Here is a 12,464-nt window from a genome sequence, read left to right on the forward strand (position 1 = left end):
TCATATCCATTAAGGCATTCTGAATGTTCTTCAGACACGATGCAATCGTTGTACTGACGCCAGTAGGCCTCCAATGTGAAGTTTTCATCAGCATCCATTGCTTCCACGATGCTTCCAAGGGAATTGTGCATGTACAGTGCCTTAAATGAGCGGATAAACACCTTGATCTATCAGCTGGATAAGCGATGTGGTGTTTGGTGGCAAGAATTCGACTTGTACCCCACCATGTTCATGTGCCCAGGTCATCATGGCCTCCAGCATTGTCCATTAGGAGAAGCACTTTGAAATTGAGTCCCTTTGCCAGCCAAATAATCCTTCACCTGTGGGGATGAAGCACTGATGAAACCAGTCCCCGCGTGAGGGCTTTTGTAATCCATGCTTTAGGATTATGCATCCAGTACACTGGCAATGCATTCTTATTTCTGTTCTTGAGTGCTCTTGGATTTCGTGACTTATAAATTAGCCCCTGGCGTCATCAAAAAAGCCTGCTGCATTCCCACACATGATCAAAGTTACCCGATCTTTCTGGGCCTTAAAAGCCAGGGGCTTTGGCTTCATCTTGCATCAAGAAAGTCCGTGAAGGCATCCTCTTCCAGAATAGGCCTGTTTCGTCCATATTGAAACACCTGTTCTGGAAGGTAGCCCCCCTTCTTCAATTAGGTCTTTAAACGTGCCCCTGGACTTACTTTTCGGCTGCACCTGTATCCGCTGAGGCAGCTTCTCCATGCAATGACACACTCTTCAGGCCATAGCACCGTTGAAATTTTCTCGAACCACCCTTTGCTTGCTTTTGAATGTGGATGGGGCTGAAGAAGCAGAAGATGTTGATGGCTGGGGGGTCTTCAGAGTCATCAGCACCTTCACCAGCACCTTCATCTGCAGAGAATGACAGGAAAGGGAAGAGAGAAGTGACTCTTGAATGAAAGCATACAGTACTGTATGGTAAAAGCACTTAAATAATGACAGAATAAAAAAAAACCCAGCCCTCACCTGCGTTTCCCTCATCTGCTTCGCCTCCTTCTGTGTTTGCAAGACGGGTGTACAATTGCTGTGCCTTTGTCCGTATGGTGCTGGTATCCAAAGCAATGCTCTTTTTGCGGGCAGTGTTGTACCCACACGGGACAAAGCAGCTTCCATCTTCATAAGGCGTTTGTTTTCTAGGCGTCACCATTCTTTTTTGCAGCCTTGTTGAATGTTATCAGAGAAGTTTGCCTTATCTTCTTTTCGTCTTTCCGAATGTATCGCACACTCGATTCGTTGATCCCATAATGCCAACCAACATCTGCATAAGAGCGTCCCTCTTTTCAGCATGTCCAAAAGTTCAATTTTCTCCTTAATTGTCAGCATCTTCCTGCTCTTTTTAGCGTCGCCGCCTCCGCTCCACGTGCAGTTTAGGAGCCATCTTCCAACAAGTCTTAACAAGTTCCAAAAGTTCCAAAGCACGCTGGGCAAACAACACTGATTGGCCCGAGATTTCTGTCCATCAGCAGTCGGGCGAAAATTTTTGCTTTTTTTTTGCGATGGCAAAGCTGATTGGCCGAGATTTCGGCCAATCAGCAATGGCAGACGTCAGTTTTGGTGATGACGTATGATTGTCATCGGGCGGGAAAAAACCGTGGTGTAGGAAAAAAAACGCGGGACTATTTTTAAATTATTATTTTTTGAAAAAACCGTGGTATAGCCGTTTCGCGAAGATCGAGACCGCGAAAAATCAAGGGATCACTGTATTCAGCCTTTATAAGCAAAATTGCTTCTACCAATTCTGAACTGGCTGGCTGGCTGTCTATCATCTATCTATTTATAAAATGTATTGAATGCCCATCTTACATCAGGGTAAACTCAAGGCAGCCTAGAATCATTAAAAAAAATAAAAAACTGTACAAAGATAAAAAAACCTAAATAAAATACTATACAGGACCAAATATCATAACCCAGTTAAAAAGATGGAGTGCTTGGGAACAAGGTGGAAGGGAAGATGGGATCTGTCATTAATTGATCAACCATCTCCAATGTGATACTTTTCTCAACTGAACCCCAAGCCAACTTTTATAGGCCTTTTAGGCTCTTACAGTCAGAAGTGATTGGAGCTAACCTCACTCCAGATGAGGGGTCAAGATATTCCCAGAGGGCAAGTGCAATGGCAGAGATGGGACCCTGGCAGCAGGAATATTTGGGCTGCTCTGCCAGCATGGGTGAGATGGGAAATTTCCCAGTGGGGGTGAGATACTGGAGATTCTCATTGCTAAGCCTCCAAAACCAGCATGCATTAAGTATGGCATTCATATTTTTAAACAGTAGCTCCCCTTGGGAATGAATTTTATATACATTTGAGACTGTGCGAGGAGCAAGGTAAAACTTTTATGACATACCAATACACTTTTCCACATGGCATGCATGCATAACAGCACAGCTGACATTTGACAAGCCTGAACAATATATTTCTAATAATACCTTGTAGCCGTCAATGCTGTAGCAGAAAAAACCCACCCTTAGAGAGGGGAAATATTTTATTCACAATTGCCCTTATTCATGAAATGCAAATGATGATATTCTGCTCTTTTCAAAAAATGAGCCCTCTACATGTGGAATTTCATGATAAAAAAGCTCTAATGTCCCCTGTTTTTCTCTTGATAAACCCTGCTAGCTTACTGATGCGTGAATGTGCTGAAATTGAATTACTGTATAACAGCAATTACTTTTTCACAGTACACCTATAATGGGAATCAATTTTGCAGTGAAACACCAGGTAGCCAGGAGAAGGGGCAAGAAAGCAGAAGGAGGGACTAAAAAAGGGAGTGGAAACATGTAAGTAAGTAAGTAAGTAAGTAAGTAAGTAAGTAAGTAAGTAAGTAAGTAAGTAAGTAAGTAAGAAAAGTAAGTAAGTAAGTAAGTAAGGAAGGAAGGAAGGAAGGAAGGAAGGAAGGAAGGAAGGGAAGGAAGGAAGGAAGGAAGGAAGGAAGGAAGGATTTTTTATTCTATAGAAAATACTTTTTGCTTTTTTTAGCATTATCAGTTTAATTTAAGCAAACAGCATACATTAGCAGTTATTCAAACAAGATAGGCATACAAAAGCAAAGTTTTCATTATTCCTTTCAATATGCAATTGTTTTCTGTCTTCATCTGTGTAACAATGTTTTTTAATCTAATTAATCAATAAAGTCATTAATATCACTGCCCACTCAGCACAGGATTCAGTGTGGCATATACAGTATCATTAAAGATCAGAGATATACAATAAAGCCACTTTTAATAAAGCATTAAAAAAACCCAAAGACTTATAAACACATAAAGTACTGGGCGGGGGAAACTGATTCAACAGTTTCATAACCTTGTCAGACTCAATGCTTGAAGAAAAATCAGGTCCATAATGCCTTCTGAAAGAGAGGAGCAGGGGGCAGCTGGAATTTGCAAATGTCCTATTTCTCTCTGGTGCTTCACTTCCCACTCATGTCACAATTGTATGTATGTTTGCACTGGGAAAGTGAGCTGCACCAGCTGAATCAGAAATAAAAAAAAGGATCAAGGAAGCTTAGAATGAAATCAGGGAGCAATACTTTATTTTATTTATTTATTGAATTTATATTCATTGTAATACTGGTGTTTCCCCAAAAAATAAGACCCCTTGTCTTATATTTTTTTTTAACTCTGAAATAAGCGCTTGGCCCTTATTGCCATGCACTCAAAAGCCCAACTGGGCTTATCAAAGGATGTCTTATTTTGAGAAAAACAGGGCACTTGCCAAACTTCTCTTCTATAGGGATGTATAGATCATTCTTTTTCCAGATTTCTTTCTTCTCTGGCCTGATCTATACTACTTTCAAAACTTGATATTTTCTTTTGTCAGGTATACCCACATACCAAATCCAGTCCCCCATCTGTTTTTATTGTCCAGGAGTTAATCTGCTGATAGAGTCCTGAGAACTTTCCATAATTTCCTTATAACCTTCTGCTGGGTAAGTAAGAGTAAAAAAGATGTTATGTTTTCAACATAAGTGAAGCCAGTAATTTTTAACCATGAAATTAATTGTATTTCACTAAACAAATGATCTTTACAAGTTATCTTGAATTTAGTACATTTATTTTTGTTAAATAATGTCTTACAGATGCACTATTGCTCTTCCTGACTGATAAATCATTATGGTAGACTGAACATTCTCCATTTGCAAAATGTTTGGTTAATGTTGGTTGAGGCAGGCAGGATTCCCCTTGGGTGCCACTTGTTGGGGGTCGAGGGAAAGGGGAGGTTTTTGCCTACTCTTTCTGCTCAAGATCCCCATGCCTACTCTTTCTGCTCAAGATCCCCATGTACAATTGGTGGGCCACTGTGTGATATAGAATGCTGGACTCGATGGGCTTTGGCCTGATTCAGCATAGCTCTTCTTATGTTCTTATGTTAAAATACAAGACCTCTCACTGACCAGATAATAAGGATCAATTCTAAACATGGTGGGACAACAAAACATTGCTGGATTTGATGTTATTCCAAAATAGCCTTTGGCTATATAAACTATAATTAAACTGTTTGCTTACAGAATGACTGACAAAATTATGTCAAAGATGAATTATGTAAATGCAAGGGTTCAGATTAGATTATCATAGAAGGAAATATTGCCCTTAATTTCTCAGGCATCAGATAGTTTTGAAAATTCTAGCACATCAGATCACTTCAATTGGTGACTACAAATAAAACAAATTTAAAAAATTGTAAACCCTCAATTAATCACTGAGAATTTGCAACTAATAAATCGCAATCTTTCTTTAATCCAGGAAATGAATCCAGCCTTGTTCTTCTTTCAGTGCTATAAAACAGATTGCTCCTAATTCATGGCTATTGACTACCATAATTTTCGGAGTATAAAACACCCCGGAATATAAGACGCCTCTTAGTTTTGGGGGAGGAAAATAGGGGAAAGAATCTGTCTACCAAGTATTCATCTGGCTAGCATCCTTAGTCTGGTCAGCTTGAGCACATTATTTTATCCCTGGTTAAGGACTTTAAAAAAAAATATTCTGAGAGAGTGAAAGAGCTTGTAAGCCAGTAAGAGCTGGGAACATCATCATTAGCACCTGGAAAGAAACAGCCTGAACAAGTAGAGCAACGGAAAAAACCCTATAAAGACTTAGAGCTTGGAAAACATTCTTCTTTGCAGAGAGTAACAATGAAAGAGCTTGCAAGCAGCTAAGAGCTGGGAACATCGTTATCATCTGGTTAGGGCTGGAGAGAAACGTAGAGCAAGTTAGAGAAATGAAAAAAACACCTGCAAAGACTAAGGGCTTGGAAAACATTCTTCACAGAGAGAAACAACAAAAGAGCCTGCAAGGTAAGAGCTGGGAAGATCGTTAGCAGCTAGTTAGGGCTGGAAAAAAAAGCTACATTCAGAGTATAAGACACACCCTAATTATCAATCTCTTTTAGGGAGGAAAAAGGTGCATCTTATACACTGAAAAATATGGTAACTCTAGCTGCTATCTTTATATTACTTACAGCACAGTGACCTAGAAATTCAGCAGAAAGCCTTCTGCTGCAATTCTGGAATTTCACCAAACTTCCATAGAACCATATGACCATTAATGCTGATCATCAAATAAACAGCATGGAACAAACAGAGCCAATTGCTTTTAATGTATTACAATTCTGCAGTTACAATATAAACAAGATTCAATATAAACCCACTCTTTTTGAAAAGGCCTAAACACTATAAATTCTGTGATGTTCCTTCAATATACCAGGGTGATTCGACACAAAACAAAACAAAACAAAAACATGTAACCGTTCTTGGAAACAGAGCTGAAGGGTTTGGATACTGTAGCCTAGAGATTAATTCTCTGCCTTACAAGGCAAAGGTTGCAAGTTCAAGTCCTAGTGAGGGTTTGGCTAGCTGATGAGGCCAAAATAAGGCCAAAATAGATCTATCCTAACTCCCTTAATTTTCAAATTCAGCAAAAACATGACATATACTGTGTGTGTGTGTGTACGTTTTTGCTGAATTTTTAAAATTAAGGGAGACTATATAATAACCTTTACTACATACACCCAATGCTACCCTAGTGCAGTGAGCCATTTATGATCATTCAGAAATTATCCTTAAAATAAATTAGATAAATTTTCATTGCATTTTCCACTTCATTCTGCTAGTCTGCAAGTTTACTCAGAGTTAACACAAGTCTTGCCTTTTAAAAACATGAATAACAAAATATTATATTATACTTAGTGTATTGTGAGGTCTTTTCCATAACTTTTTACTAGACCAGTGGTCACCAATTGGGGTCTGCGTACATTTGTCATTTGTCTATGAGAAAAATTTGGTGGTCTGCAAAAAAAAAAGTATGTTTATATTACACTAAATTAGGGGTCCTCAAATTACAGCCTGTATTGTATTGTATTGTATTGTATTGTATTGTATTGTATTGCTTGTATTGCTGCAGAGAGTCTCCCCCTTCAAGGTCTTTTTGTGAAGGTCAGAGGGGGCAGAAATTCCAACTTGGGCTCTGCTTCAGTCTCCTAATGTGCAGATTTGGGTGAAGGCTGGAGGGAAGTGCCACTGGTGGCAAAGAGCTGGAGTGCCTTATTCCAGTGTGACTACATCATGGCCTGGAACTGGTGGACCATCTCTGCCCACTGAGCCACCAGATGCTGGCACCCAGCTTTGCATTCCCACAGGTCTTCCCTCTGCTTGGAAAGCTTGCTTGCTTGCTTGCTTGCTTGCTTGCTTGCTTGCTTGCTTGCTTGCTTGCTTGCTTGCTTGCTTGCTTGCTTGCTTGCTTGCTTGCTTGCTTGCTTGCTTGCTTGGTGGTTGGGTTGGGTTGGCTTGGCTTGGCTTGGCTTGGCTTGGCTTGGCTTGGCTTGGCTTGGCTTGGCTTGGCTTGGCTTGCTTATTTGGCATATAAATCCAATTAAATAAATAAATAAAATTTGTATGCCGCCCCTCTCCGCAGACTCACGGCGGCTCACAACAATAATAAGAAACAATGTATCACAAATCTAATATTAAAAATCTCTAAAAAAACCCTTATTTAAAAAACAAGACATACACACAAACACACCATGCATAAATTACATAGGCCAGGGGAGATGTCTCAATTCCCCCATGCCTGACAGCAGAGGTGGGTTTTCAGAAGTTTACGAAAGGCAAAGAGGGTGGGGGCAATTCTAATCTCTGGGGGGAGCTGGTTCCAGAGGGTCGGGGCCACCACAGAAAAGGCTCTTCCCCTGAGTCCCGCCAGGCAACATTGTTTAGTCGACGGGACCCGGAGAAGGCCAACTATGTGGGGCCTAACTGGTCACTGGGATTCGTGTGGCAGAAGGCGGGCCCGCAGATATTCTGGTCCGATGCCATGAAGGGCTTTATAGGTCATAACCAACACTTTGAATTGTGACCGGAATCTGATTGGCAACCAATGCAGACTGCGGAGTGTTGGTGTAACATGGGCATACCTAGGGAAGCCCATGATTGCTCTCACAGCTGCATTCTGCATAATCTGAAGTTTCCGAACACTTCTCAAAGGTAGCCCCATGTAGAGAGTGTTACAGTAGTCGAACCTCGAGGTGATGAGGGCATGAGTGACTGTGAGCAGTGAGTCCCGGTCCAGATAGGGCCGCAACTGGTGCACCAGGCGAACCTGTGCAAACGCCCCCCTCACCACAACTGAAAGATGGTTCGCTAATGTAAGCTGTGGATCTAGGAGGACACCCAAGTTGCAGACCCTCTCTGAGGGGGTCAGTAATTCCCCCCCCCCCCGGGTAATGGATGGACAGATGGAATTATCCTTGGGAGGCAAAACCCACAGCCACTCCTTCTTATCAGGGTTGAGCTTGAGTCTGTTATGCTCGTAGTCTTTAGTGAGGTGCTTCTGCTGAGCCTCCTTCTCTTTCAGATCCAATTTGATCTGAGTCATCTGTTTCTCATAGTGGCTGATTAGCTCCAACAACTGCTTCCTGGTGAGGTCCTAAAGAGCTGGGGTGGGGGAGGCAAGGAATGGCTGGCAGGGAAGGGCAAGTAGGGGCCCGCAAGGTGCTCCCCAGTGGGAGTGACATCCAGTTGGCCACAGTCACCCAGTCACATGACCACCTAGCCATGCTCACTAGTCATTAGGCAGATCATATTAGTGGTCCATGGGGTTTAAAATTATGAATTTAGTTAGGTTAGGTTTATTGGATTTATATGCCGCCCCTCTCCGCAAACTCGGGGCGGCTCACAACAATAATAAAAAACAGTACAGTACACAATACCAAATCCAATGTCCACCCATCCAGTTCCAATTTAAATTAATAGTGGTCCCTGAGGTCCAAACTAGTGGTCCCTGAGGTCCAAAAGGTTGATGATTCCTGTACTAGACAATTCCTGGAGTAGCTTAGAAACAATGTGATGTGATACCAGATCGTGTAAATGGGTGAGCAGTGTGGTCGGGCGGTAGGAAAAGCAAGTAGGATGCTTGGCTGCATAGCTAGAGGTATAACAAGCAGGAAGAGGGAGATTGTGATCCCCTTATATAGAGCGCTGGTGAGACCACATTTGGAATACTGTGTTCAGTTCTGGAGACCTCATCTACAAAAAGATATTGACAAAATTGAACGGGTCCAAAGACGGGCTACAAGAATGGTGGAAGGTCTTAAGCATAAAACGTATCAGGAAAGACTTAATGAACTCAATCTGTATAGTATGGAGGACAGAAGGAAAAGGGGGGACACGATCGAAACATTTAAATATGTTAAAGGGTTAAATAAGGTTCAGGGGGGGAAGTGTTTTTAATAGGAAAGTGAACACAAGAACAAGGAGACACAATCTGAAGTTAGTTGGGGGAAAGATCAAAAGCAACATGAGAAAATATTATTTTACTGAAAGAGTAGTAGATCCTTGGAACAAACATAGAAACATAGAAACATAGAAGTCTGACGGCAGAAAAAGACCTCATGGTCCATCTAGTCTGCCCTTATACTATTTTCTGTATTTTATCTTAGGATGGATATACAGTGATCCCCCGCTCGTTGCGAGGGTTCCGTTCCAGGAGCCCCCGCAACGAGCGGGTTTTCGCGAAGTAGCGATGCGGAAGTAAAAACACCTTCTGCGCATGTGCAGATGGTGTTTTTATTCCCACAGCGCTAGCGAGGAGCCGAAGATTGGGGGCGGCGCGGCTGTTTGCCGCCGGCATGGGGGGCTTCCTAGCAGCCCCCCAAACCCGGGTTGGGGGTCCGGGGGGCGCTGTCTCTCGGCGCTTTCGAGCTGAGTCCGGGAGCGAACTCGCTCCCGGACTCAGCTCGAAAGCGCCGAGAGACAGCGTGGACAGGCCCGTTCCTTGGCGCTGTCTCTCGGCGCTTTCGAGCTGAGTCCGGGAGCGAACTCGCTCCCGGACTCAGCTCAAAAGCGCCGAGAGACAGCGTGGACAGGCCCGTTCCTTGGCGCTGTCTCTCGGCGCTTTCGAGCTGAGTCCGGGAGCGAACTCGCTCCCGGACTCAGTTCGAAAGCGCCGAGAGACAGCGTGGACAGGCCCGTTCCTTGGCGCTGTCTCTCGGCGCTTTCGAGCTGAGTCCGGGAGCGAACTCGCTCCCGGACTCAGCTCGAAAGCGCCGAGAGACAGCGTGGACAGGCCCGTTAGAGAGACAGCGTGGACAGGCCATTCCTTGGCGCTGTCTCTCGGCGCTTTCGAGCTGAGTCCAGGAGCGAATTCGCTTCAGGACTCAGCTCGAAAGCGGCGAGAATGAACGGCGTGGGCAGGCGAAGGGCGGGCGGCAGCGAGGAGTTTGCGTGGGCGGTGGGGAAACTCCTCGCTGACGCCAGCAAGAGGGGGAAGACCCAGGAAAGCCACCCAGCAGCTGATCTCCCGGTTGCCATCTACGCATGCGTGCCCATAGAAAAAACGCACGCATGCGTAGATGGTATTTTGACTTCCGGGTTGAAAAATCGCGAAGTACCCTGTTCGCAATGGTTGGGGACGCAATAAACGGGGGATCACTGTATGTTTATCCCAGGCATGTTTAAATTCAGTTACTGTGGATTTATCTACCACGTCTGCTGGAAGTTTGTTCCAAGGATCTACTACTCTTTCAGTAAAATAATATTTTCTCATGTTGCTTTTGGTCTTTCCCCCAACTAACTTCAGATTGTGTCCCCTTGTTCTTGTGTTCACTTTCCTATTAAAAACACTTCCCTCCTGGACCTTATTTAACCCTTTAATATATTTAAATGTTTCGATCATGTCCCCTCTTTTCCTTCTGTTCTCCAGACTATACAGATTGAGTTCATTAAGTCTTTCCTGATACGTTTTATGCTTAAGACCTTCCACCATTCTTGTAGCCCGTCTTTGGACCCGTTCAATTTTGTCAATATCTTTTTGTAGGTGAGGTCTCCAGAACTGAACACAGTATTCCAAATGTGGTCTCACCAGCATTCTATATAGTGGGATCATAATCTCCCTCTTCCTGCTTGTTATACCTCTAGCTATGCAGCCAAGCATCCTACTTGCTTTCCCTACCGCCTGACTGCACTGTTCACCCATTTTGAGACTGTCAGAAATCACTACCCCTAAATCCTTTTCTTTTGAAGTATTTGCTAACACAGAACTGCCAATACAATACTCAGATTGAGGATTCCTTTTCCCCAAGTGCATTATTTTACATTTGGAAACATTAAACTGCAGTTTCCATTGCTTAGACCATTTATCTAGTAAAGCTAAATCATTTACCATATTACAGACGCCTCCAGGAATATCAACCCTATTGCACACTTTAGAGTCATCGGCATGACTCTAAACTTCCAGCAGACGTGGTTGGTAAATCCACAGTAACTGAATTTAAACATGCCTGAGATAAACATATATCCATTGTAAGATAAAATACAGGAAATAGTATAAGGGCAGACTAGATGGACCATGAGGTCTTTTTCTGCCGTCAGTCTTCTATGTTTCTATGTTGGCTGCTGCTTTGTGAAATAGTTAACTACGTAGCAGAAAGCTGCTGAAATAACTGCACACATTTTTATTTTTTCAATATATAAGGCTACCTGTTTGGACAATTAAATTTACCCCATTACCCCATGCCATTTTCAAAAAAGGAATCTTTTGGAGGGAGGTGAAGATTTCTGAGAAATATGAGGCAGGGTTTTGACTTTACACTACTTGCTACCTACCCGGACAGCTTCAGACTTTTTATGAAACATCTCTTCCATGTTCTTGGCTAGTTTCTTCACAAGTTGAAGCCCATCAATTTCTTCAACCGTAACCTCCTTTTCATATTCCTTGTATTTCTGCAAGACAAAAGGAATGCATTAAGAGAAATATAAGAATATTGTTTTCATGTATATGTTACAGATACTTCTGCAATAGCAGTTTTCATGAAAGAATAAATTAATTGTTTTGGTATAACTCTATATTTAAGAAATTTTCTTTATTCCTGAAATGTTTGAGCTACTTATCTGTGGTTGAATGAAAGCAAAAGTAATTTCATTGTTAGTGTGAATTTACATATTTACTTTACTATAAACTGTGATTACTCCTATCTATGGACCTATTTGCCATTTTCATGCTTTTAGAGTTTTGCAAAAAAACATTTCATGTTCAGAATGACCTGTCTCAAAATTAAAATGCTTCATTTCACATGTGAAGCAGACTGTCTTGATCAATTTGGAAGATTCTCAAGCTCAAAAATAGCCAATTTCACACTTCAGACAGCTGTTTGGAACCCAAACAGGGCTTTTCAAACTCAAGAGCCTTTGAATTCAAAAATGGAGTTGTTGAAATCCCTGGTCTTGAAGATGTAGGTGCAATCCACTTTGTGATTAATGAGACCAGGTTTTGACCTTCACTTATGATCCTGTTCCTGGTTCATTGGTACAATTCTATGACTTTAATTGTGCTAATTTCTTAGCATAAAATAGAATAAGTGCTTCCAACTTTCATAAATGGATTTTTTCCTCTTTTTTTCAATCAAATATCCTAGTTACCGTATCTTTTGTACTATAAAATGCACCAGTGTAGAGGCCTCCCAAACCTTCTGTGCACCCATTTTTCATAAAAATAGATCTATTTTTCATCAGTTTTTGTGAAAAATGGGGCACGCAGAGGTTTTGGGAAGCTTCTATAGCCTGTTTTTTCACCCATTTTTGGCTGTATTCGGTGTATAAGATGGACTGACATCTCCACCATCTTTTGGGAGGAAAAGATATGTTTTATACTCCAAAAAATACGATATGCTGAAATTTAGCTCTGACACATGTTGTTATGGATATCAACATATATCTAATGCATCAAACTACTTCCTATGCTGGGGCCTTTGACTTAAGAGCACAGCTGATCAGGAATTAATGGGGAAATTATGGTATTTTAAAAAGCATCTGCAGAATGTTTTAAAATATTTTTATATACAAAAATTCCAAAGAAAAAGTTTAACAATAGCAAAGATAATCAAATCAGATGATTAGGATAAGTATAGTCTTCAGTGAGGTCTGCAACTGGCCATCCTAACAAATATG

General features: G+C 42.0%; 1 protein-coding gene across 1 annotated transcript in view; it reads right to left on the bottom strand.

The window, feature by feature from the left end:
- The window catches only part of CACNA2D3 (calcium voltage-gated channel auxiliary subunit alpha2delta 3), a 700,147-nt gene that overhangs the window by 499,344 nt on the left and 188,339 nt on the right, over positions 1 to 12,464 (bottom strand). Inside the window, exon 3 of the mRNA XM_070738505.1 lies at positions 11,124 to 11,240. Coding sequence (XP_070594606.1) covers positions 11,124 to 11,240 — 117 coding nt within the window. The remainder of the gene's footprint in view (positions 1 to 11,123; positions 11,241 to 12,464) is intronic.

The sequence above is a fragment of the Erythrolamprus reginae genome, chromosome 2, assembly GCF_031021105.1.
Source record: "Erythrolamprus reginae isolate rEryReg1 chromosome 2, rEryReg1.hap1, whole genome shotgun sequence".
Classification (NCBI taxonomy): Eukaryota; Metazoa; Chordata; class Lepidosauria; order Squamata; family Dipsadidae; genus Erythrolamprus; species Erythrolamprus reginae.